Below are 26,109 nucleotides of genomic sequence, written 5' to 3' on the forward strand. Positions count from 1 at the left end.
TTGGCCTCGGCCAGGGCCAGGCCCTTCTTGGTCCTGGCCCCCACCCAGTGGAATGAGCTCCCGGAAGAGCTGTGGGCCCCACAGCAGCTCTTGCAGTTCCGAAGGGCCTGCAAAACGGAGCTCTTCCGCCAGGCCTTCGGGCAGGACCAATCAACTGGAGAACAACATCAGAATGGCCCCCTCCCCCCCAGAACGGGAGAAGTGAAATCAAGATTTTAGACATTGTTTATTTAAATTTTCAACTGTTTTCATGGTTTAATGTAATGGTTTTTATGTAAAATAAATGATGTGAATGGCCCCAAGCCAGCTATGCCGGGAGGTGGTTACATCAATCTAAACCAGGGGTAGTCAAGCTGCGGCCCTCCAGATGTCCGTGGACTACAATGCTGGCAGGGGCTCCTGGGAATTGTAGTCCACGGACATCCGGAGGGCCACAGTTTGACTACCCCTGATCTAAACATAAATAAAAATAAACAAATAATAAACTATTAGAAGCTAGACGACATGTTGACATGCTTTTATTCTATGGTAAGCGAGGAGGTATAAATCCATGCAGGAACACCTTTACAATTGCGTTGTTTATTTTATTTATCTTCTGATTTCTATATTGCCCCCCCCCCCCAGACTAGCCACCTCTTGCTGATGGGCAGGAGCTGGCTCTAAAATGGTGGTGCCCTGAAGGAAATCTCCTACAGACATGTGGTTCTCCCCAGCTTGTGCAGTCCAGGGTCATTTGTAGATCAGTGGCTAAGGCGAAGAGGGTAGGCCTTGCAGTCTTTGGGCTGCGAAGTCCGTGGAGATTTGTGGGGGGACCTGGGGAGGGTGAGGTCTGGGAAAGGGTGAGACTTCAGCAGAGAGCCGGAGTGGTGTCGTGGTTAAGAGCGGCAGCCTCTAAACTGGAGAACCGGGTTTGATGCCTCACTCCTCCCCTTGCAGTTCGTGGTAGACTGCTGCTGCGCATGGATGTTCTCGTTAGCTGACTTGCCGTGGCCCCATCGCTAAGTCTCTCATTGGCCTTTGTGCTGAGCGTGGATGGTGAACGGTTGCCAAAGAGAGAGGATCTCAGCTGGCCTCCCTTTTTCTTAGACTCCAGTCCAGCTAGAAGCCAATAAAGCAGGGATAGTCAACCTGTGGTCCTCCAGATGTCCATCGACTACAATTCCCATGAGCCCCTGCCAGCATTTACTGGCAGGGGGCTTGTGGGAATTGTAGTCCATGGACATCTGGAGGACCACAGGTTGACTACCCCTGCAATAAAGCATCTTTTGGGAGCACAGAATTATGATAAACTGAACAGACCGTTGGTGGTGAATGTTGGCTTTTTAGCAAAGTCCATAAATGTTACTAACCCCTCAAAATAATCCACTCACCCATAACATGCTTTTTGACTTACTGAAGGTTTGAAAGAGAGGGGTGGGGAAAACCAAAGTCTCACCTGAGTTACAACTAACCTGCCTGGTCTCCTGGGACCAAGTATTGTTCCCCATAGGTGAGCAAGCAAGCAACTGTTTACAAGCCAGGTTCAGGGTCTTATTCTCCAGATAGCAATGGTGCATTTTACTATATGCATAAACTACACTTTTGTGTAGCATCCTAAAGAGAGGAGAGGTATTTAGAGAGAACTTTTCTGTCGGTGAGAAAGGGTCTGCTGAGGGATTGGGAGGGGGGGCAAAAGCCATTAGAGTGGGGAGGGGCTACTGGCTCTGCTTTGCATGGAGAAGGCCGCAGGTTCAATCCCCAGCATCGTCCATTAAAGAGATCAGATAATGTGAAAGATAAAAATACATTTTTATTTTTAACCAGCCCTTCTGAATGCTCAGGGCGGGTAACAGCAATAAAATCAACATACAATTTAAAACTTTAAAACAGTTACAATACACAAATAACTCTCTCTAAAATTTCAAAACAAGGTAGTCCTCTGTAGGGAGCTGATCTTCTGACGTCTCCTCCTCCTCTTAGCACTGAGGCTAGCTATTTTGGTGGAGGTTATTGTGGGCCTCGACCATAAGTCCTGTGGAACAGCTCTGACTTACAGGCCCTGTGGAGCTGATCTCAGAGCTAGTTCTACCAGACTGGGACCAGGGCCAAAAAGACCCTGGCTCTGGTGGAGGGCAATTTCACCTCTCTTGAGCTGGGGACCCTGAGCAGATCCTGATCTGAGGATCGGGAGATTATTAGGGATCTCAGCCTGAAGAGCTGCTGCCAGTCAGAGAATATTGACGTTGGTGGACCAATCCGATGATGCGGTCTATGGGGGTTTTGAGGTAGGGCCATGGTTCAGTGGTAGAACCTCTTCTTGGCATGCAGAAGGTCCCAGGTTCAATCTCCAGCATCTCCAGTTAAGAGTCAAGCAGTAAGAGACGGGAAAGACCTCTGCCTTTGGCCCTGGAGAGCAGCTGCCAATCTGAGTAGGAAATACTGACCTTGATGGGCTGACTGATTCAATGCAAGACAGCTTCATGGGCTCATGTAAGATGAGGCTACAGGAAGGAATTTGATGAGAATGAGGGCCCAAGAAGGGTGGGGCCAACCGAGAGTACGGAAGTGCGTAGAGGAAAGCTGTCTTTCAGGATCCACCAGCTTAACCCCAATTCTCTCCTCCTCTTCCATTTTTTCCTCTAGTCCGACATTCTCAGTCTTTCGGTGGGGTCCCGAGTGCAGGCCGTCCTTGGGGCGCAGACATTGACCGCGTCTCTGTGCAGCTTAAAGAACAAAAGAAAGGTAAGCGGACCGTATGAAAAATTCTGTTCGGCATCCTTCTTGGAATCCTCTAGAGCAGTGGTCCCCAACCTTTTTATCACCGGGGACCAGCCAATGCTTGACAATTTTACTGAGGCCCGGGAGGGGGGAGTAGTCTTTTGCCGAGGGACGTCACCACCACCGCCTAAGCCCCTGCTTCACTTGCTTCCCCCCCGCCTGCTGGGGGCGCTGCCACGCCGAGGGGGAGACCCAGCCAGGGCGGCTTGTGGAGAGCACCAAAGGCGAGCCAGCAGCAGAGTGGCAGGGCAGCCCCTGAAGCAGGAGCCAGGGAGGTGGAAAAAAGAGTAGCCGCGGCTTGGTGCCGGTCCCCGGACCGGGGGTTGGGGACCACTGCTCTAGAGCAGGGGTAGACAACATGTGGTCCTCCAGATGTTCATGGACTACAATTCCCATGAGCCCCTGCCAACAAGTTCTGACCACACGTATTTGTTTTCTGCTACCCGGACCACCGTGGTTATTTCACATCCTGCTTTCACTTAATAGTGCATTGCCCTTGTGCTATAGCAGTTATTCACAAGTGGGTTATCTCATCCACACCAGGAAAATCCAGTTATGTAAGACTGCTATTTTGCAACAGCCATGTGGCATCCAACGGTGTATGGACTTGGACGTAGACAAGGTACCTTATACCTTGTTTTATGTAAACCGCCATGAGCCTCAGGGGAGGGGAATATATAAATATAATAAAAGAATAAAATACACCCCCCCAAAAAAAGGAGGTCCCTGCCTGACAGAGCATAAAATTAAAAACATATCATGAAAGTGAGATAAACAAATAAAAGTATATTTGTAATTCGGCTTTTCTATCACCCCTCCCCTGCAAGCTGGTTTAGGGCAGTTTACATAATAAGCAATAAGTCAACATAATATTAAAAAAATTAATAAACACTCTAAAACAGGGGTAGTCAACTTGTGGTCCTCCAGATGTCCATGGGCTACAATTCCCATGAGCCCCTGCCGGTGTTTGCTGGCAGGGGCTCATGGGACTTGTAGTCAACGAACATCTGGAGGACCACAGGTTGATTAAAGGTAAAGGTAAAGGTATCCCCTGTGCAAGCACCGAGTCATGTCTGACCCTTGGGGTGACGCCCTCTAGCGTTTTCATGGCAGACTCAATACGGGGTGGTTTGCCAGTGCCTTCCCCAGTCATGACCGTTTACCCCCCAGCAGCAAGCTGGGTACTCGTTTTACCGACCTCGGAAGGATGGAAGGCTGAGTCAACCTTGAGCCGGCTGCTGGGATTGAACTCCCAACCTCATGGGCAAAGCTTTCAGGCGGCTGCCTTACCACTCTGCGCCACAAGAGGCTCTTAACAGGTTGATTACCCCTGCTCTAAAAAAACATAAATCCATTACAACCACCTACCCATCCCTGCTCCCATTGGGGTGGGGCCTCCTTCCCCCCCTGTTATTTGCACCTCCTCCCAAGAGTTGGCACTACTGATTCTGGGGCCGAGGAGGGGAGAGGATGGTTGTGAGGGAGGGGAGCCCTGCCCTTGCCTTTCATATTGGGGACACCTTCCCCAGTCCCCATCCACACTCAGCCTGTTGCCGTGACGACTGGCGGTTCTTGCTCCTTCACTCTCCGGAACAGGCACAGAGAGGAAGGGTTACTATGGCAACGCCCTTGCGTTCCGGGAACTCCAAGAGGAGGGAGATTGGTGATTGCAAACAGTTCTTCCCTCCAGCCTCTCCCACCCTGGGCTTAATGGACAGTCTGATAATCTGTCTATCGCAGACAGGTCAATGGGAGCCAACACAGCAGAGCTGCTCCAGACTAGGAATCTGGGAGGCCCAAGTTCGAATGCCGCCTCTCCTTATCAGGAGACTATGGGCCAGTCAGCCATTGAGAGCGTAGGGGTGGAGAGAGGTAGACTCAAATCTGGATAATTGAGTTTGATATTCCACTTCCCCACATGAAGCTAGCTGGGTGGACCTTGGGCCTGCCCCAGTTCTCTCAGAACTTTCTCTGCCTCACCTACCTCTTAGGGTTGATATGGCGGGGAAAGGAAAGGAAGGTAATTGTAGGGAGACACATGACACCTGCGGTCACACTCTGCTCAGCTGAGGCCAAGTCTGTAGACCTCAGCTAAGGGAGTGTCCATGAGATGGGTCCAAACTAGATTACAAAAACCCAAGGAATTTAGATACTCCAACCTCCCTGCTAGGTAGGGCTCCCACCACCTCTGAATGGTTCCCTGGGCTTTCAAGACTCAGAGGCAATCTTGAGGTCGATCAGGGAGCTAACAAGAATCCAGAGCCAAGAAACCACAATGCAGAATTGGGAGAGTAACAGAGGCAAGGCACAGTTTGCTACTTAGCTTGTTCAAGAATCACAGAAAAGGTTCTTAATAGTTATTTTGTGTTTATTAAGGTGAATTGTTATACTAAGCAGTGATAAACGCAAAGATTGTGAAATATCTCTAGCTAACATTATATACTCACTCACAAGGTAAGAATGCCAGAGTTCTTAGGCAGGGTTTCAAAGTCCAGAGCCCATAGGTACCAAACGGTCAAACCACATGCAGACTGCAGGAACAGGCAGGGTCTAACAAAGGTCTGACAAAATGGTGGTACAAATTAAGTTTCTTTTTGAAAGAAACTTTACATGGGATACTAGACACAAAGCCAATCAGGACCTTTTGCCAATTTATTAATAAGCCAATAGAATTCCTGATCTCAGGGCAAAGGCACGAGAAGAGCCAATCCTAGGCCAGGAGATGGAATGCTGACTTCATCTAGCTCAAAACCCATTTCTCAAAACAAGTTAATTGGGAACATCTGGAGCTTGTTACCTTATCAGAGTTTGCCCTGAGAGGCTTAGCTTTGCCAAGGCCACAGGTGGGGGTAGTTGGTAGCACATACTTGCACAGGAAGAAAAAGATCTTCTTTTGCGGCCTGCTTGAACTTACAGGCCCAACGCCTGAACCAAAGTTGTACAGAAGCAGAAAATGAAGCCATTATTTCACTACAAGGCCCATCCTAGTTTTCCCAGGGCTCTCTCCTGCCTCACAAGGGGCCTGCTGTGGGGAGAGGAGAGGAAGGGAAGGCAATTGGAAGGCGCTTTGAGACACATGAGGCCTACTGGGTGACCTTGGGTCAGTCCCAGTTCTCTCCAAATTCTCTCAGCCCCACCTCAGCCGTCATTTCACTACACCCTCCCCTTTAAGTGAAAAGAAGGGGTTTCTAACCACTATTTTCTTCACTACTGATTCAGAGTGCACAAGCATAAAAAAATGTGTATTATTAAAATGTTTCAATGCTCCTTCTTAGCAAAATTACATATAATACCATTATGGTTAGAGGGAAAGTGTGTTTTAGAAGCATTGGAAGGTGCCAAAAGCATACACGGATACAAAGTTCAGAATCAGAACAGCCAAGCTATTATAAAAACATTTACAATAATTCAGACCATAAAATACTCAGTCTTCTGACTGTCAAACTGCGGCCCTCCAGATGTCCATGGACTACAATTCCCATGAGCTCCTGCCAGTGCTGGCAGGTGCTCATGGGAATTGTAGTCCATGGACATCTGGAGGGCAGCAGTTTGACTACCCCTGTTCTAGAAAAAGCCACAGCAAAATTGGCTTCTTTAAGCTGAGCCAGAGCTCTCTTAACATGCTCAAGGTGTTCTTCCCATGTGTTGGGAAAACGTATGCACAACAAAAATCCAGTGTTAATCAGACACTGAAGGCACACTGGATTGTTTGTGAAACCAAAAGGAAGAACTTTGAGTTGGGACAGACCCATGTGTGTGATGAATGCAGATTTCAAAGAGGCTTCCTTAAGATACAGGGATTTGCCCATAACCTTTAGTCAAGTCAAACAGAGTTATGTATTTTGCTCTGCCCAATAATACAATCAGGGTGTCAACTCTAGGCAGAGGGAACTCTAGGCAGAGTAGTAGCAGCACTTTAACTTTCTGTAATCTCCACAAAATCTAACACCACCGTTCTTTTTGGGAACTAGAACAACTGGAGCAGATTAAGACGAAGAGCTTGTTTCAATGATGCACCCATTTAGGAGCCATTTGTGAGATCACTCAGGCTTCAACAGCAATACCTTGTCATGGGGAGAAAAGGACTTTCCCACAGCCTTTTCTGCCCTAGTCCTCCTTTTGTTCAACTCTGGCCACTTCAGACAAAAGTTTTACGCAAGTTTTCAAAATAGGCAGCCACAGAAGTAAACTTACAGGGTGGCTGCTCAACTTCCCAACCACTTTTTAAGAAGGCCACAGGGGTGTTCGGATGTTCACCACAGACTAGCTGGTTTGGAGCAAAATTCAGGTTTCTCTGGTACATGTAATTATGCGCAGCGACAACCAGAGGGATTCTAGCCAAATGGCCAGATTAGGGTTCTTTTGCCCATCCCCAATGGATCACACTGAGAGAAAAACCTTTTTATATTTTTGTGGCAGAAGAAATAGAGACACAGGGGAGTTCCCAAATCTGTGTGGAAAACAATAGGATTACATGAGACTGAATAACTTCCCATGGGAGGCGGGGAAAGGTGTAATTGCATGCGTAATCCTCAAGGTATTCAGGACCCTTTATGATAGTGAGAAAAGTGCCATCAAGTTGAAATTTAATTTTCCGCTTTTCCAAATTCAAAAGATGTGCCCAATCAAGACTACTGTTGTGGAATGTAAATTCAAAGAGGGTAGACTGCCTAAAATTTGATCTCCCTCCTTATTAGTAAAGGTGAATGTTTCACTCCAATTTGCCATGGTATTCCATCAAGGCGGGGTTGGAAAAGCTCAGCATGTCAATTGTTCCAGGCTTAGCAAGTTCAACTTTGCTAAGGGTAGACATTTCAAAGTCTCTTATTTAATTCCATGTGTAAATATTAAAACCTGTACATGATTCAGGGCCAGTCTTGGCCCATCTACACTGGCAGCCCAATTTGTTTCTGCAAGCAGTTTCAAGAGGCAGGTCTAAATGGTTTGGGACCAACATACTTGAAGCACTGCCTGCCTGCTCCGTAATGAACCCACCTGACCATCTTAGCCATCTTTGACCTTACGGGTCAAGCCAATAACCTGGGGTCTCCACCCTCTTTGGACATCCCACGGGACCACCCTGCAGCCACCAGCCAGCCCCCGAAAAAGTTGCTGACAGGTTCTGAAAAACTGCTTCCATTATCTCTCCCTCCCGCCTGATGGTTTACATAAGCAGTAGTGACACACTCTTCTTCCATTTCTCCAGCCTTGAGAAGGACTCTCTCGGCTATAAAATAAACTTTGGTCTTGTGAGAGAGCTTATCAAAAACTACGTTCCAGAGAGGAACAAGCCGTTTTCTCTGCCTGGTCAAAACCAAAGTCTTGAACCAGGACAGGCTGCAGAATTATAACCAATTGCTAATAACTATATGATCAGAAGGTTGCAATCAATTTCTCTACCACCAGGCCCCCAGGGAGATCTAAATCCCAGCTAGACGGATGCTCTAAAGCAGATTTCCTCAGCATGCAGACAAAACTTTTCTGGAGATGCTCTGTAAGAGAATTAGACAGTTTACAATGCGCAATTCTGGTCACATGATTCATTTTTGCAAGCGCAAGGAGCTTTTGAGTGAGTTCAGGTATCACGTTAAGGCCTAAATCTCCTACTATAGGCTTTGGGAGTCTTAGGGCGCAAAATGCACCCACCAAGGCCTTAACTAAAATAGATTCAAGTGGGTAGCTGTGCTGGTCTGAAGTAGCACAACAAAATCAGAGTCCAGTGGCACCTTTAAGACCAACAAGGATTTATTCAAGGCGTGAGCTTTTGAGTGCAAGCATTCTTCCTCAGACTGAGGAAGAGCGCTTGCACTTAAAAGCTCACACCTTGAATAAATCTTTGTTGGTCTTAAAGGTGCCCCTGGACTCTGATTTTGTTAACTAAAGTAGTAGCTGAAGGATTAGCAGTGGATGGGCAAACCGTGGGTCACGACCATGGCCTTCGCACTGACAGATTGCACAAGACTTGACAAACTCACAAACAAACAAATGCTTGTGGAGACAGAAGGCCAATAGGAAAAAATACAAGCTGATTTTTCCCAGAGTCTTTTGAACTCCCAAATGTCCAGACAGTCCGTTGTGGGCTAAATCCAGGACCTTGGGGGAAAAAGCTTTCAGGAACCACAAGCTGTAGAACAAGGCCGCCTTTCTGCAGGTTATTTCTTTGGCACACCTTAACGATAAAGCAGACCATTTTTCATCCCACGTCGCAAATCCGTCTCGCAGGAAGCTGCTGAAGGGCTTGGATTCTCAAGGCTGGCTTGAAGAGAATCAAGGGCCAGCTGATCTTGCCGAAAAAGCACTTTCCCTTTGCTCGCCACCAGCCGGAGGGGTTTGAGGGGGAGTTAGCTCTTCAGGTCCCAAGGCTTCACAGTTCTCAACTGGAGTCGGCTCGACACAGTCCGTCTGAGTCTCCACAGAGGCAGAGCGAGGCAGCCTCTCCGGGGGTCTGTTTGTTATTTTTGCACAGTATGCCTGGTAGGCCAGATCGTTTCCCAGGAGGCATGGAAACTTACAGTCCTCCGGCTCATGAACGACGACAAGACTCGGGCCCTTGTAGGCCTGGTACTCAACATCCACAGTCGCGGTCGGCATCTGGATAGGCCGCTTGCCGAAGGGATTAACCGTTAAGACGGGACCCTGGATTTGGTCGGGTTTGACTAGAGCCCGGCTCACTGAAGTCACATCCGCCCCGGTGGCTCTCCAGGCCATCACCAACCGATGGTTGATTTTCACTTGTGTCGTAAACTCCAAGCTGGCCCAATTAATGTGTGCTGGAACATTGGCGGGCTGGGACACAGCAGGGCTGGAGGTGGCAACTGTAGAGGCGCTGACAGGTGCAGCTGCGGCCTCAGAAGGATTAATCGCAAGGGGAGCAACGCGCCCATTCGGTTCCCGGCTCTCCGATTGAGACAGGACTCCGACGGCGCTGGGGGCCGAGCTTTGCTGTTTTTTAGCAAGCAAAACGGGACAAGCGGCCTTCACGTGGCCCGCCTTCTTGCAATAAAAACAAAGTCCTGACGATGGTGCCAGACGAGGTTTAACCTCATCTGCTAGAGGCACATCGTATTTCTGAGACTCGGTAGAAGAAAAAGTCTTTGGTTTACTCACGTCTCTGCCGGCAGGAGGCTTGCTGGCGCTCTTTGAAGCAGGGACAGGAGGAGGGGATGTTTCAGGAGAGCTGCCCCCCTCGCTGGCTGCCGCCTTGTTCCGCAGATGGGGTCTGTTTGCCTTGAATTTCTCTGCTAGAGCAGCCGCCTCCCCCAGGGTTCGAGGGCCTTGATCCGCCACTAGGACAGCGAGCTCGGCAGGCAGGAGTCTCCGAAACTGCTCTATTAGGATCAGTTGCTTCACTTCTTCAAAGGTCTGGGCCTTCTCCGCTGCTAGCCAGCACTCAAAGTTCTGCCGCATTTTAGCCACAACCCCCGGAAGGTCGGAAAGCCACAAGGCGCGATCCACTTCCCGGAAAGCAAGTCTATAAGTCTCGCCAACCTGGGCGAACCTCTGAATAACTAGAGCCTTGTACATCCCGTAGTTCATAGCCTCTCGCTGGGGTAATTCTCTTATCATAACAGACAAAGGGCCAGTCACCAAACGCCTCAACAGAGCCATGTAATGCCGTTCAGGAATATAAAGATGCCGACATCGCCGTTCGAAATCTGAAAAATACACAATGACGTCCATTCCTTCTTCAAATTTCAAAAACAGTTCAGGATTAATATGCTGGGGAGGGAGAGGCACATAACTTCCTTTGGCAAACTCCCGGTGGGTGTCCATGGCCGCGGTCCTTCGCGGCTGAGTGTAGGTCGAAGGGTGGGTGTCAGGAAGACCGGCCGGCCGCCTGACCTCGCCAAAAGGATTTGTAGGCCGTGGAAATGTCTCTACAGGCGCGTTGGGTCTCCTGGCCTCTCTCACCTCTGCAAACACCTGCTGGGCAGGGCAATCCTTAGGACACACAATTGGGCAAGAGTCCCAAGTAAAATCAGTGTCCCGGCATCTCAAGTCTTCAGATGGTGGAGTGCTTTCTAGACCAGGGCCCAAGTGCCAGCTGGTATCATAATGGCGGCCTGCGTGCTGATGTTGTAAGTCTTCCTGGGCAGCAGCTGCATCCGGATGCAAATCAGAAAGCTCCGGGGAGCGCCGTCTGCCTGGCTGGCGCTCTTCCCATCTCTGCCGGAGAAGCTCTTCGGCCCCTGTAAGCCGGGGATGGGACGTAGCAGCCGGCTCATCCATGTGCAAAGGTGTTTGGGCCGCCTCATCTGCCAAATGCCATTCATCCATGGTCTGCAGAGTTTCCAGATCAAGGACAAAACCCTCAGCTATCTCGACTGACTAATCCAAAATAACAAACCACTGCCGTATACAACTAGCAATGTGCACAGCGTTCAAAAGGGACTTAAAACAAGCTAAGGATATACCTCAGATCAGCCACCACGTGGTTACACTCCGCTCAGTCGAGGCTGCAGATCCCAGCTAAGGGAGTATCCACGAGATGGGTCAAAACAAGATTACAAAAAACCAAGGAAGTTAGATACACCAACCTCCCTGCTAGGTAGGACTACCACCACTTCTGATCCTGGGCTTTCAAGACTCAGAGGCAATCTTGAGGCCTATCAGGGAGTTAACAAGAGTCCAGAACCAAGACACCACAATGCAGAATTGGTAGAGTAACACAAGGCAACGCACGGGGTAGGGCTTAGCTTGTTCAAGAATCAGGGGAAAGGTTTTTAAAAATAATTTTGAAAATAGTAAGGTGCACAGAGTTGAATTGTTATACTAAGCAGTGAAAAATAAGAACATTGTGAAATATCTCTAGCTAACACAATATACTCACAAGGTAAGAAGGGCAGTTCTTAGGCAGGGTTTCAAAGTCCAGATGCCATAGGTACAGAAGGGTCAAACCACACACAGGCTGCAGGAACAGGCAGGGTCTGACAAAATGGTGGTACAAATGAAGTTTCTTTCTGGCTTCTCCTCAAGTGGGACACAAAAACCAATCAGGACTTTTTGCGAGTTTATTAATAAGCCAGTAGAATGACTGATCTCAGGCCGAAGGCAGGAGAAGAGCCAATCCCAGGCCAGGAGATGGAATGCTTTCATGTAGCTAAAAACCCATTTCTCAAAGCAAGTTAATTGGGAACATCTGGAGCTTGTTACCTTATCAGAGTTTGCACTGATAGGCTTAGCTTCACCAAGGCCACAGGTGGGGGCAGCACATACTTGCACAGGGAGAAAAAGATCTTCTTTTGCGGCCTGCTTGAACTTACTGGCCCAATGCCTGAACCAAAGTTGTACAGAAGCAGAAAATGAAGCCATTATTTCACTACAGGGCCCATCCTAGTTCTCACAGGGCTCTCTCAGTCCTACCTGCCTCACAAGGAGCCTGCTGTGGGGAAAGGAGAGAGAGGAGAGGAAGGCAAGGCAATTGGAAGGCGCTTTGAGACAATGAGGCTTGTTGGGTGACCTTGGGTCAGGCCCAGTTCTCTTAGGACTCTCTCAGCCCCACCTGCCTCACAAGGTGCCTGCTTTGGGGAGAGGAAGGCAATTTTAAGGTGCTTTGAGACACATGAGGCTTGCTGGGTGACCTTGGGTCAGGCCCAGTTCTCTTAGGACTCTCTCAGCCTCACCTGCTTCACAAGGTGCCTGTTTTGGGGAGAGGAAGGCAATTTTAAGGTGCTTTGAGACACATGAGGCTTGCTGGGTGACCTTGGGTCAGGCCCAGTTCTCTTAGGACTCTCTCAGCCTCACCTGCCTCACAAGGTGCCTGCTTTGGGGAGAGGAAGGCAATTTTAAGGGTCTTTGAGACACATGAGGCTTGCTGGGTGACCTTGGGTCAGGCCCAGTTCTCTTAGGACTCTCTCAGCCTCACCTGCCTCACAAGGTGCCTGCTTTGGGGAGAGGAAGGCAATTTTAAGGGTCTTTGAGACACATGAGGCTGGCTGGATGACCTTGGGCCAGTTTCAGTTCTCTCAGGACTCTCTAAAGCCACATGGTCTAGGAAGAGAAAGGGAAGATTATTGAAAGGTGCTTTGAGACACATGAGGCCTGCTTGGGTGACCATGGGTCAGTCCCAGTTCTTTCCGGTCTCTGCCATAAGTAGGAATTTTGAGGGACCAGAAACCCTTGATTGGATTTCCAGGCGGGTTAATTTGGCCCACTGTGAAAGGCCTACCTGGGGAATGGATGTGCAACCCACCCATCCCAAGAATCCTCTCTTTTGAATTTACTTCCTTCCAGCTTTGCTCGTGGCCGTGAGTGCTTCAGTGGACAGGATCGTGGCCCATTTCAGTACCGCCAGGAACGTCGTCCAGAAGGTAATTTCAACAAGATTTGGGGGGGGGGGGGTATGACAAAGGGAGCTTTGGCTCTCGAAAACGGGAACCTTGTGGATCTCCAAGGGGCTACGAGACTCAAATCTAGCTCTTCTAGCAGTGGCCTCTAATCTGGAGAGCCGGGTTTGACTCCCCACTCCTCCTCCACATGCAGCCACCTGGGCGACCTGGGGCCAGTCACAGTTCTGTCAGAGCTCTCTCAGCCACACCCACCTCACATGGGGCCTGTTTTGGGGAGAGACAGGGAATGTGATTGGAAGACACTTTGAGACACATGAGACCTGCCGGGTAACCTTGGGCTAGACCCAGTTCTCTCAGAGCTCTCTCAACCCTACCTACCTCACATGGTGCCTGTTTTAGAGAGAGGAAGGGAAGGCGATTGTAAGCCTCTTTGAGACACCTGAGGCCTGCTGGGTGACCTTGGGCCAGTCACAAACCTCTCAGCGCACTCTCCACCCCACATCCTTACAGGGTGTCTTGCAGGGAGGGGAAGGGAAGGCGATTGTTCACTGTTTTGAGACTCCTTACAATAGTAAAAAGTGGGGTACAAAAAAAAAAACAGCCACCCACTTCCGAGTCCCACGGGGAGGGCATCTGATAATTTACATTTCTGGCGGCATCTTCATCGCCAGGGCCATGAATTCATGCACAAGCACAGCCCTTAGTCAGCCTGGCTGGCAGCCGAAGAAGGAGGGACTCCCATTCCCTGCTGCCATTATCTGTGTGTGTGATAATTGAATTAGAAAACTCTAATTACCCGTTAGCAAAGAGAGGGGCGGTTGCGGCCTCCCTCTGCCAGAGCTGATGCAGCCGTTTCCCTTCCCCTGCAGGCCCAGCTGGGAGACAGCCGGCTCAACCCAGAAGTGGGCTACCTCGTCGTGGGCACCCTGTGCCCGGCCCTGCGTGCCCTTGTGTGCGACGGCCTCAAACCCTTCCAGAAGGACGTCATTACAGGCCAGAGGCCCAGTTCCCCGTGGAGCGTGGTGGAGGCTTCGGCCAAGCCCGGTAGGTGGCATTAGGCGGGCGAGCGGGAGGGTGGCGGCTACACAAATGCAGATCTGGATCTGGTCATGGGGTTGCCAACCTTCAGGTGTGGCCAGGAGATTGCCCCATTCTACGGGTTTTGCTTTATTAAATTGTATATCGCCCTCCCTTGCTGCTCAGGGCGGTTCACAGAGAACGCAGATCCAGTATGGCGCATCCGACCCGTTCTGTGAATTAAACTCATTAACTGCATGAAACGGTTCCCCAGTGGAACAGGCTTCCTCGGGAGGTGGTGGGTTTTCCTTCTTTGGGAGTTTTTAAGCAGAGGCTAGACAGCCGTCTGGCAGAAATGCTGATTTTATGAACTTAGGCAGATGGTGAGCGGGTGGGCAGGAAGGGATGTGCCAGTGTTTGTCTCTTTTGGCCCTTCTTGCATACCCAAGGAATTGCTGGTTGCTGGGTGACCTTGGGTCAGTCCCAGTTCCTCTCTGGGATGCCAGTGTGGGATGGTAGGTGAATTTCCTCCAGGCCAGGCTGGATTCTGAAGATTATTGGTAGGGGAAGATCATTTGTTACCACCCTTAACTTTTTTATAATGTCTAATTTTATTCTCCGTATCTCCTGGCCGATTTTAACATCTTAATGTTTTATTATGTCTAATGTTTATATCCTGATGGATGAATGAATGAATGAATGAATGAATGAATGAATGAATGAATGAATGAATGAATGAATGAATGAATGAAGTTCCGACAGGGCCCTGATCTTGATTTGGAGCTCATTCCACCAAGCCGGGGCCAAGAAGGTCCTGATTGAGGCCAAACTCACTTCCTTGGGGTCTCCTAGAACAGGGGTAGTCAACCTGTGGTCCTCCAGCTATTCATGGACTACAATTCCCATGAGCCCCTGCCAGCAAATGCTGGCAGGAGCTCATGGGAATTGTAGTCCATGGACATCTGGTGGACCACAGGTTGACTACCCCTGTCCTAGAAAATACCCTCCAGTGGTTCTGAGAGTCAGCTGGGCTCTTGCCATTTTCCTTGATTGGGGGAATCTAGTTTCAAAGGCCTCTGGACACGAGTGGACTCTTTTCTCCTGCATGGTTGTGATTCTTTCCTATCGTTTCCCCCTCCTCCTCCCCCCCCCCCCCAGGGCCCCACACTCGCTCCCTGAACGCGCTTTACTGGCGGGTGTCCCGGCTGGCACCTCTCCGGACCAACCAGCAGCGCTTCCATGCCTTTATCCTAGGACTACTAAAGTGAGTAGTAGAGTGGTGTGTGGCAAAGAAGGAAAGGGAGCTGGCGGGGAGCAGAAGGGAGTCTTCCCGATGGCCGCCACACTCATAACTCCGTCTGGTTCTGTTCCCATTCAGCATGAAGCAGCTAGAACAGTGGTTTTTCAACCTGCAGCAGAACACAGGTAAGCAATGGGCTTTGGCGGCGGGGGGGGGGGGATGTTTGCTCATGGAGCAGGGGCAGGTCTTTGAGACAGCTTGGATTTGAACCTTCAGGGCACCCATACCTGGAGCCTCAAATTAGGGGTCTTTTAGCCAGCTTGGTATAGTGGTTAAGAGTGGTGGCTTCTAATCTGGCAAGAGGAGTTTGATTCCCTGCTCCCCCACATGCAGCCAGCTGGGTGACCCTGGGCTCATCACAGCCCTGATAGTGCTGTTCTCACAGACCAATAATATCCAGGGTCTCGGGCAGAGGTCTTCCACGCCAACTACTGCCTGGTCCCTTCAACTGGAGATGCCGGGGATTGAACCTGGGACCTGCATGCCAAGCAGCAGCTTTGCCCCTAAGCCACAGCATTCTGTGATTTCTCTGTTTCCGTAACTCATTGCCTGTATCCGGTTCTGACCTGTCTGAGCTCTTTCCTACCCTGCAGACCTCATCTCAGCTCTCTACTTGCCCTCTGCCTTTCTGGTCCTCACCCAAGGGTTCTGCCGCCGCTGGGCCGAGGAAGTCCTCCTCCTTCTCCAACCGCTCTCCACACTGACCTTCCAGCTGGACCTTCTCTTTGAGTACCACCACCTGTCTCTGGATGTGCGGCCCGTATCCCATCAGACCGGGACGCCGACGGAGCTGTCCGTAGCTTCTCGGAGGGTCTGCGGGCCTGGCCGTCCACATCTGGCTAGGCACCTGGGCCCCATCTCCAACCTGATGGAAGGGCCCCTGGCCCAATCTAGCCCTCTCCGCGAGCCTCAAACAGGGGTCAGCCTGCCCCAGAGACTGCTGCAGTGGGGAGATCTCCTCACCCACACGCTGCGGGGCAGTGAGGCACCCCCCAAGCTGGAGCCGTGTCCCCCATCCGACAGCCCCGGGACTGAAGAGAAGCAATGCAGCTGGTGGGGACGGCTGAGCCCAGCTTCAGGGGTCCACGGTGACGCTGCCTCTTCTAACCAGGAGGGCCTCCCTTTCACCCGCTGGACCAAGCTGCGGATGGCTCTGGAGGAAGCCGTGAAGGAGGTCTGCACGGGAACAGGGGTTGCTGCCACTGGGTCCGCCGTGCCCAGCCCCAGACAACACAGTGGGGAGATGCCGGCAGAGACGCCCACCAGTGAGGCAGAGAGCTCGCCCGGAGTGGCTGCGGAACAGAAGCCGGAGAGGAGTCAGTCCGGTGCTGCAGAGTCTGGTTCCCAGGAAGCAGACGAGGATGCCCCAGAGACCCCTGGGAAAGGGCAGAGGTTGGGATGGCTCTTTGGCGCCACTTCCCCGGCGGTTTCAGGATCTCCTTCCGAGTCTGAGTCTAGCGTGGCCAAGTCCAGGTAAGGCCCCGCAAGAGCCCACTAACTGGGGTCAAAGAGACCCCCCCTTTTTTCCCCCCTCTCCTCACAGAATCAGATTTCTAGGTCATCCACTGGAAACAATTGGTCATGGACTAGGCAGGTGCAATTCAATCCAGCCAAAAAGTACCCGAATCAGCCCTGATTCTGGCAAAATAGGCCGAATCTGGTGAGAATCGCCATTTCCCAATTAAACCTGCTCGAATTGCCGAATCACTAGTCATCACAATTCCAACAAGCGGCTCTTAATGGGACAAAGAGGGAAACGTTCCCCTTTTTGTCTTTCCTGGGCTTTGGGGAGGGAGGGGGGTTGAATTAGAGGCACCAAACTTGCAGCATAGTTGAAGGAGACTCTCCTTGAAATAACCCCCAAGTTGCAACGATATTGAGCCAGGAGGGCCTATCTCCATTATTTCCTATGATGAGTAAAAACCTGATTCTCTGGTCTGTTTTCACCATAGGAAACAATGGAATTCAGACGGGGTCACCCTCTTGAAGTGCCCCTAGAATCAGATCTTTTGGTCCAATCTTTCCGTAACTTGGGGGTTCTTTTGAGGAGAGGCTCCTGCAGTTACTCTGCGAATTTAGTGCCTCTAGCTCACACCCCCCCCCCCGAGCTTGGAATCAGAACTACGCTATAGGTGAGTTGGATCAAATCAAAAATGGTCTGAATCTCCTCCTCCTTGAACACGCCTGCTCTGGACACTCCAATGGAAATGCTTGGTCATACAGCAGGTAGTTAATAAGTGGGGCTCTGTGGCCACAAGGTGCAGCCAACCACCAGCTGAGATGCCTTTAAAAAATCAGGGAATTGGTAAAATTCCTCAGGGGGTTTAATAGTAGCTGCTAGCTAGAAAGGCTAACTGGCGCTTCCGTGTACAGTTTCTCTTTAGCTTTGTATGCTGCTTGTGGATTTTCTTCCCGTAGCAAATGAACAAAGGCAGGTGGTGGCTGGAGAACTCCCGTGACTACAACTCACCACCAGGCAACAGAGATCAGTTCGCTTGGAGAAAATGACCGCTCTGAGAGGTGGACTCTGTGGCATTATACCCCACTGAAGCCCCTCCCAAAAGCCCACAATCTCCAGGCTCCACCCCCCCCCCCAAATCCCCAGGGATTTCCCAACCCATAGCTCGCAACCCTAGCTGATACCCCAGGCTTTTCTAACTGCAAAACCATGGAAAGTATTTGTAGGGCTTGGAGGGACCATGGAAATGAAGTCAGCTGGCCACGTGCCCTACCATGCCCCCATGCAGAAATAAAAATATGCAAGTAGACATAAAAGCCAGCCCCCCCAGATCCTCACCCCACCATCCTTTGGCTGCAATGCCCCATATGCAAATTAAATTAAATGTATGTATTTATTTATTATTATATTTATATACCTCCCTCCCTGAGGGCTCAGGGCGGTTTACAGAAAACAGGGAGGATACAATTAACACATGGTAACAGGTAACAATAACAGCAGTAATAGCAATAATAATTTAACACGAAAACAACAATGATTCGTAGAATAGAAATTGTAAGAGCCTCAGCTCAACTCTTACAATAAAATATGCCTTCTCCCACTCAAGGCAGGTCCGATGGCAACAGAAATCCCCCTGGGCCACTGACCCCAGCCTCAGGGGAAGAAGCAGCGTTGCTGCGGCTATGAATGACAGCTCTGTATGGTCATGGTTGCCATGGTACCTCTACGGGCCTCTTGAGGTTCACTGCTGTACCCCCAGTGTGCTGGTTGGGAAACCCTTCATTGGCCAGTGTTTCGGCTTTCGTTTCAGGAGACCCCAGTTTGGGTGTTCATGCTGCCACACAGCTTGCCTCTCACTCTCCTACCGAATTCTTCAACTTACCTGAAAACCTTGCCTGAAAATACAGGCTGCTTTCTCTGTTCAAAGAGCCTCTTGTGGCGCAGAGTGGTAAGGCAGCAGACATGCAGTCTGAAAGCTCTGCCCACGAGGCTGGGAGTTCGATCCCAGCAGCCGGCTCAAGGTTGACTCAGCCTTCCATCCTTCCGAGGTGGGTAAAATGAGTACTAATGAGTACGGTAATGACTGGGGAAGGCACTGGCAAACCACCCCGTATTGAGTCTGCCATGAAAATGCTGGAGAGCGTCACCCCAAGGGTCAGACATGACCTGGTGCTTGCACAGGGGATACCTTTACCTTCTCTGTTCTGGGAAGAGAGGGAGAGAAGATCAGATCTTGGTCTCCAGTATGAAACTGAGGCGCGTTCCTGATAACTGAATGATCCAGGGTTGTCAGAATTTCCTCAAACACCAGCCTATCGGAGTGGGGGGATATTATGCTGGGCAGGGCTGAGCCATCAAGAGAAGGCTTCAGTTGGAGACAGAGATTACACGGTGCAGTCCCGCCATGCAGAGTCTGTCTTTAGAGCAGAATTTGAATCCAGATTTCAGGGGCCCCAGGCCCAACCCATCCTCAGACTTATACCCAAATGACCCTTCGTTTTTCAGAGGGTGGGTAGAAGAGGCGTAGAAGAGGTGCCGGTCTTTCTGGCCCTCCCCTGATTAAAATCTGCCTGCCGCCTCTCCAAGACAAGAGCGGCTTGTGCAGTGATCTTCCCTGCCCCCTCCCCAAGCAGGCGCCCATCTAGCTGGCTGTCCCCCAGCATGAATGTCCTGGCTCTAGTGAAGAAGGCGGCGCCCACGGAGAAGAGCTGGGCAGAGGAGACCTGGGAGGAAGGCCAGCCGGATCCTCTGCAGCCTTACAGGTGAGCCTGCCCTACTGGAGGGGAGCTGGCGGGGGCCGCTGAGTACGTCAAGAAAAAGTGAGGTGTGGGGAGTCACGTTGGTCTGAAGCAGGGGTAGTCAAACTGCGGCCCTCCAGATGTCCATGGACTACAATTCCCAGAAGCCCCTGCCAGCAAATGCTGGCAGGGGCTCCTGGGAATTGTAGTCCATGCACATCTGGAGGGCCGCAGTTTTGACTACCTCTGGTCTGAAGCAAGAGAACCAAGAGTGAGTCCAGGGGGCACCTTTAAGACCAGCTAAGTGTCAGTCTGGCTGTAAGCTTTCCTGAGCATGCACACTTCCTCAGAAACACAAAACAAAGTTTGAATCCAGGGACACCTTGAAGACCAGCAAAGCTTAAGTCTGGGCCACTGTTTTTGTGTGCATGCTCAGTCCTTCAGATACAGAGAACAAAGCCTGAGTCTGGGAGCCAGCTTGGTGTAGTGGTTAGGAGCGCGGACTTGTAAGCTGGCGAGCCGGGTTGGATTCTCCGCTCCTCCTCCACATGCAGCCAGCTGGGAGACCTTGGCCTGGGCAGAGCACTGATAAAGCTGTTCTGACTGAGCAGGAATCTCAGGGCTCTCTCAGCCTCACCTCCCTCACAGGATGTCTGTTGTGGGGAAAAGAAGGGGGAGGCGAATGGAAGCCTCTTTGAGACTCCTTCAGGTAGAGAATAGCAGCAGAGAAGAACCAGCTCTTCTTCTTCTTCTCCTTCTCCAGTGGCACTTTGAAGAAGAAGAAAACTTAATTCTGGGTATAAGCTTTTGTATGCATGCACATTTCTTCAGCCACCTCTCTGAGAAGGCAGTATAAAAATCAAATAAATAGAAATAATAATGTATAGAACAAGGTTTGAGTCCAGTGGCATCTTTAAAACCAACTAAGTTTCATTCTGGGTATAAGCTTTCATGTGCCCCCTTCCCTTCTTCTGATGTCTAGAAGAAGAAGAAGAAAAGTTGGTTCTTATATGTCGCTTTTCTCTATCCAAAGGAGGCTCAAAGCGGCTTACAGTCGCCTTCCCTTTCCTCTCCCCACAACAGACACCCTGTGAGGGAGGGGAGGCTGAGAGAGCCCTGAGATTACTGCTCGGTCAGAACAGTTTTATCAGTGCTGTGACTAGCCCAAGGTCACTCAGCTGTCTGCATGTGGGGGAGCGCAGATTCGAACCTGGCATGCCAGATTAGAAGTCCGCACTCCTAACCACTACACCAAACTGGCTCTCTCTAGTGGCTAGGAGTGTTGGTCTTAAAGGTGCCCCTGGACTCAGACTTTGTTGAAACATGTTGTACTATCAGGTTGAAGATTGGGGGAGGGGAGCAGGTCTCCCACTTACAGCAAGATACCTCCAGGCAATTCTCCCTGCCTGTCCCCATCCATCCCCACTGGTCCTTCACAAGCTGGCATGGGGGAAATAGGGGAGGTGTCCATGTGTCATGTCATTTAAGGCACAAAAGTGGTTTAACTGTAGAGTTTTGGGCAAATCCTAGAGTGTTGCCCAATGCGATGCTGTCACTTTTGTGCTGGAAGTGACATGGTATGCTGGCACAATTGTCCTTTCCCCCCAGTTCATTCTGGCAAGTTGCTGGCTGTGGCTGGCAGCCCTTGTGAAGACAGATGTCTCCAAGGTGAAGACAGACATAACGTTTGGTGGTTGAAGTGCACACATTGGATTTCATGTAGATCTGAATTGGTGCAGGAGATTAAAGAGGCTGGAATCTACCAGCAGCAGTACATCACTACCATCTTCTAGAATCTACTACTTAGAAAAGACTGGAATGGGTGCATAACAGTAGCTCTCAGACCTGTTGTGTCAAGGCAGGTCAGAATGTGACCTTGGTACTAGAAGAAAAAGGAGAAGCCATGTTGCATCAGGCTTGTGGCTCATCTAGTCCAGCGCTCTCTGTCATGCAACGGCCAAAGACCAGGTGCCATCAGGAGGTCTAAGACAGGGTGGTCCATCTATGCCTTGTGGCTCATAGCCACTGGAAGAGACTATGGTCCATATGTTTATCCAGTCCTCCTCTTAAAGCATGGAAAGGAATAGGGCAAGATTGGAGTGGAAAAGCTAGCAGAAACCTCCCCATTCTGTAACTCTGAAGAGAAGTAGCTCTTACTGCAGCAAATGTGCATTAAAAATAACTCTAGTATGTTTCAATGTTCCATTTGTCTTCACCCAGAAAACGTTACATCTGTCTTCAGTCTTCGACTAGAATTCTTTCCACTTAAATGCTGCCTCTGTTCATCTTTAGCCTTTAAAATGCCAATTCCAATCGATAACGATATTTGGTAGCGATAATTATGATTGTGGTTGACAACTGTGATGGTAACGATGGAAGCTTGGTCTGTTTAGCCTGGAGAGAAGACGACTAAGAGGAGATATGATGGCCATCTTCAAGTACTTGAAGGGATGGAGCGGAGTTGTGTCCTGTCGCCCCAGAGGGTCGGACCAGAACGAATGGGACGAAATTAATTCAAAAGAGTTTTCAGCTAAACATCCGGAAGACGTTCTTGACAGTTAGAGTGGTTCCTCAGTGGAACAGGCTTCCTTGGGAGGGGGTAGGTTCTCCTCCTTTGGAAGTTTTTAAGCAGAGGCTAGATAGCCATCTGACAGAAATGCTGATTTTGTGAATTTAGGCAGATTGTGAGTGAGTGGGCAGAAGGGATTGTTTTGGTGCTTGGTTCTTGTGTTCCTTTCTTGAATGCCCAGGGAAAATGCTGATCGCCCCTTTGGGGTTTATATATATTTTTAATTTGTTACATTTCTAGACAGCTCTCTCTTGCGGCTAAGGGTGGTTTACATTCAAAATGTGTAAACCGTTGGGAGACAAATGTCTTCCAGGCCAGACTGGACATGGATTTTGGTGTTCATTGGGGGGGGGCAACATCTGGGCATGGAATTGGGGTCACTGTAGTTGTGAGTGTCCTGCATAGTGCATGGGGTTTGACTAGATGACCCAGGAGGTCCCTTCCAACTCTAGAATTCTGTGATTCTAAATTCCATCTAAACATCCGGAAGAAGTTCCTGACAGTCAGAGCGGTTTCTCAGTGGAACAGGCTTCCTCGGGAGGTGGTGGGTTCTCCATCTTTGGAGATTTTTAAACAGAGGCTAGAGAGCCATCTGACGGAGAGGCTGATTCTGTGAAGGCTCAAGGGGGTGGCAGGTTACAGTGGATGAGCGATAGGGTTGGGAGTGTCCTGCATAGTGCAGGGGGTTGGACTAGATGACCCAGGAGGTCCCTTCCAACTCTATGATTCTAATCTCTGAAAGAATACCCCAAAGCCATAAGGATCCCAGAACGTAACCAGACACGCTGTTTGCTCTGCAGGCACTTACCAGTTGGTGGTTCCTTGCCCTAGGGAAGTCCGCCTGGCCTCCATGAGGGCCAGGGTTTTTTCGGACCTGGCACCAACCTAGCGGAATCAGCTCCTGGGAGAGCTGAGCGCCCCGACGGAGCTATCACAGTTCCTGTAAAACGGAGCTTTTCTGCTGCCAGGTCCTGGTTTGAGGCCAGTACAAAGATCAACGTGGTCCCTCCCCAGGCCGGAGCAATTACATCACTGCAACCCACCCCTAGGTTAGACTGCTCAGGAGGCAGAGGGTATTTTGGGGCTGCCGTTCTGGGAGGATTAATTGTTTTTTTTTAAATTAATTTATGAATATTTTATGGTAAGCCGCCACGAGTCCCTGGAGAAGCGGCAGGATATAAGTCCAATAATAAATAAAGGTTACCTGGAAGTGACATAATTGCTATTTTCCATAATCGCGGCTCTGGAACGGCACACAACGGAGCGTTTCTCTGTTTGAAAAAGAGAAATCCTCCGTGGGGATTTTTTTTAATGCTGTCTCTCTGTCTCCCCCCCCCCCCCCCAGGGCCGTGCGTGCCCTCTGCAACCACACGGGGACCGGGGCGGACCAGCTGAGCTTCCGCAAAGGTGACATCCTGCAAGTCTTGGATACGGTCAACGAGGACTGGCTCCAGTGTTGCCGTGGTGACAGCCGAGGCCTGGTTCCCGTCAGCTACACCTCTCTCATCCTCTGAGCCAGGGGTAGTCAAACTGCGGCCCTCCAGATGTCCATGGACTACAATTCCCAGAAGCCCCTGCCAGCATTTGCTGGCAGGGGCTTCTGGGAATTGTGGTCCATGGACATCTGGAGGGCCGCAGTTTGACTACCCCAGACGGAGGCCCCATCGCAGGGGTAGGGGGGAGAGAGGCTGCACCGGACTGACCTTCACGTGCATCCCCCCCCCATGCCGTTCGAGGAGGGTCGACCAAATACATGGACGCCAAGAGGGGGACAACCCCGGAGTCATCTGCCGCCCTGGACCACGCTCGGCAGACACTCGAACGGCCGCCTCTGTGGAGGACCGGCCTGTGGCCGCGACCAGGCCTGCCTTTAGGCAGAGCCCCGTTGGCACAACGGCCGGCTCCCCCTCGCCCGGTGAGGTTTCTTTCGAACTCGGCTCCTGACGCTTGAACGCCTGGTCTGGATCGGCTCATGCAAGCCCCTTCCCCCCCCCGCCAACCCATTTCCACGCTCGACGCCCCCCCCCCTGCATTCACTTGTGCTCATTTGCTCACGATGATTGTGCCCCACCGCTGAAGATTGTTACCGCTCACGTGTATATTGCATATATCGGTGTATATATAAATAGATACATATATATATATATATATATATATCTTCCGCCGTTCTGCTACTGTCGACAGCCCGGATGTGGTGATCGGGACCCATCTGGATTGGCTGCTCCTGTGTGGCCACCTGCTGCCGTCTCCCTCCCCTGCCCACACGGCTCCCGCTGTGAGGTTGGCACCCTCCTCTTCCAGGGGGCAAGGCGCAACGGGAGTGGAAATAAGCAGTGGTCAAAGGAGGGGGGAGAAGCGGCATCCCGCAAGACTGAACTGCTGTGTAGACAATACATCCCCTAAGTGGCGTGTCCTGAGAAATAAACGCGTAAGAGGCCAAAGCTTCTGCCTGGAAAGGAGCCTGCCTGCTGTGTCTCTGCATGATTCACTGACCTTGGCTTGCCTTCCTTCGAAACCGCCTGCACTGAGGAGGGGGCAGTTTTGCTGCAGCTTGGTGTTGCACTGAGCAAGCATGCAGGAGAATTAGCCCCCCCCCCACTCCAGTGAAGGGAGTTTCCCCGCAGTGTCTCTGCGTCAGTCAGCTGCATTCTGGAGAGGGGGAAAACGTGCTGGGGCTATTCGACATTTGGGAAACACATCCAGCGCAGGGGCTTTCAATGCCAATGTATGAGCACGTTGAAAGGGGTGAGGTTTGGCCAATGTGATATGGTGGTCGAGTAGGGTGACCCTCTTTTGAGAAGCACAAGGGAGGACGAGGGCTGGTTTACCCATGTAGCACATGCTGAGGGCCCCACGTGCCCAGGGGTCCCACACAGTGCCTTCCTCGCCGTGGATCAGGGCCGTAGCCTTTCTCCTCCCCCCTTTCCCCTCTTTAAGGACACTCAGAGTGACACCCGTTTCCATTTTGGGGTGCCCCTCCACCCCATCTGGCTGCTCCCACTGCAGTTGTCCTCTGCGAGGGCCCCGTGAACTCCCAAAACACGCCTGAACCCGACAGGCTTCAAATAACTACTTCAAACAAGTGATCACTATGATAAGTCTCATTTCAATTGCCATTTCCTATTGAAACTGTGATCGCTGCAACCAGATCGGGATATCTGTAACTTTCCAACCCCAAAAGAGGACATTTTCATCAGTTTTTTTTTCAATGAGCCCCAAAATATATGGAGACACACACATACACACACAGAGAGGGTATCTTGTAATCCCAGGTTAAAGTGGACAGCCTTTCCCAACATTTTTACCACTGAGAAAGCCCCTTAACGTTTTTTAGGCGTTGAGAAACCCCAGAAGTGGTTTGATGGGTGCAGAATATAGTTGGGGAGCAGAGCTGTGGACACGCCCACCTGAAGCCCCTCCCCTTTCCACCCCCTCCAGGCCCATCATTGGCCAGTTTTGGGGGGGAAGTGGGCTGACATGACCATATATGGTCACATTACCCAATATATCTTTAACAATTAAAAAAAAATAACTCCCACCCATTTGGGAAACCCTTCCAGAACTGTCAAGAAACCCCACGTTATTCGTGAAACCCTTGTTGAAAAAGCCAGGGTTAGGGCCTGGGTTCAAATCCCCGCTCTGCCACGTTCTCTGGGCGATTGAAGGGTGAGCTGGATTCGAGTTCAGCAGCAAGGCTAACTCAGGCTAACTCAGTGGAATCAAGCCCTTGGTCTACTGAGGCTGGTTTTGCCTCATCTGACTCGCAGTGGATCTCCAGAGTCTTTTTATCAGGAGTTGCCGAGGATTGAACCTGTGACTTTACACATGCAAAACAGAGGATCTACCACTGAGCCACAGCCGCCCCCACCCCCCACGTGCACGGCCCATCTTCTCTTTCCTCAGATGGGAGAAAAAGAACAAAAGACCATGTAGGCATGCTAAAGATCTCTAAAATTACAAATGCAGAGGAGTGATTCTCT

At 50.6% G+C, this 26,109-nt stretch overlaps 1 protein-coding gene across 4 annotated transcripts in view; it reads left to right on the plus strand.

The window, feature by feature from the left end:
• Positions 1–24,588, plus strand: part of RUSC1 (RUN and SH3 domain containing 1) — a 45,440-nt gene extending 20,852 nt beyond the window's left edge. For 2 of the 4 annotated variants that reach the window (XM_077322662.1, XM_077322689.1), the window contains 8 exons: positions 2,623–2,721; positions 12,991–13,067; positions 13,916–14,090; positions 15,222–15,327; positions 15,442–15,488; positions 15,957–16,836; positions 19,453–19,584; positions 23,475–24,588. In XM_077322662.1, coding sequence (XP_077178777.1) covers positions 2,623–2,721; positions 12,991–13,067; positions 13,916–14,090; positions 15,222–15,327; positions 15,442–15,488; positions 15,957–16,836; positions 19,453–19,584; positions 23,475–23,643 — 1,685 coding nt within the window. In that variant the 3' untranslated portion in view covers positions 23,644–24,588. The remainder of the gene's footprint in view (positions 1–2,622; positions 2,722–12,990; positions 13,068–13,915; positions 14,091–15,221; positions 15,328–15,441; positions 15,489–15,956; positions 16,837–19,452; positions 19,585–23,474) is intronic. The other 2 variants (XM_077322671.1, XM_077322680.1) reach the window with 2 other exon arrangements.
• The last annotated feature ends 1,521 nt before the right edge of the window (positions 24,589–26,109 follow it).

The sequence above is a fragment of the Paroedura picta genome, chromosome 1 (genome assembly GCF_049243985.1).
Source record: "Paroedura picta isolate Pp20150507F chromosome 1, Ppicta_v3.0, whole genome shotgun sequence".
Classification (NCBI taxonomy): domain Eukaryota; kingdom Metazoa; phylum Chordata; class Lepidosauria; order Squamata; family Gekkonidae; genus Paroedura; species Paroedura picta.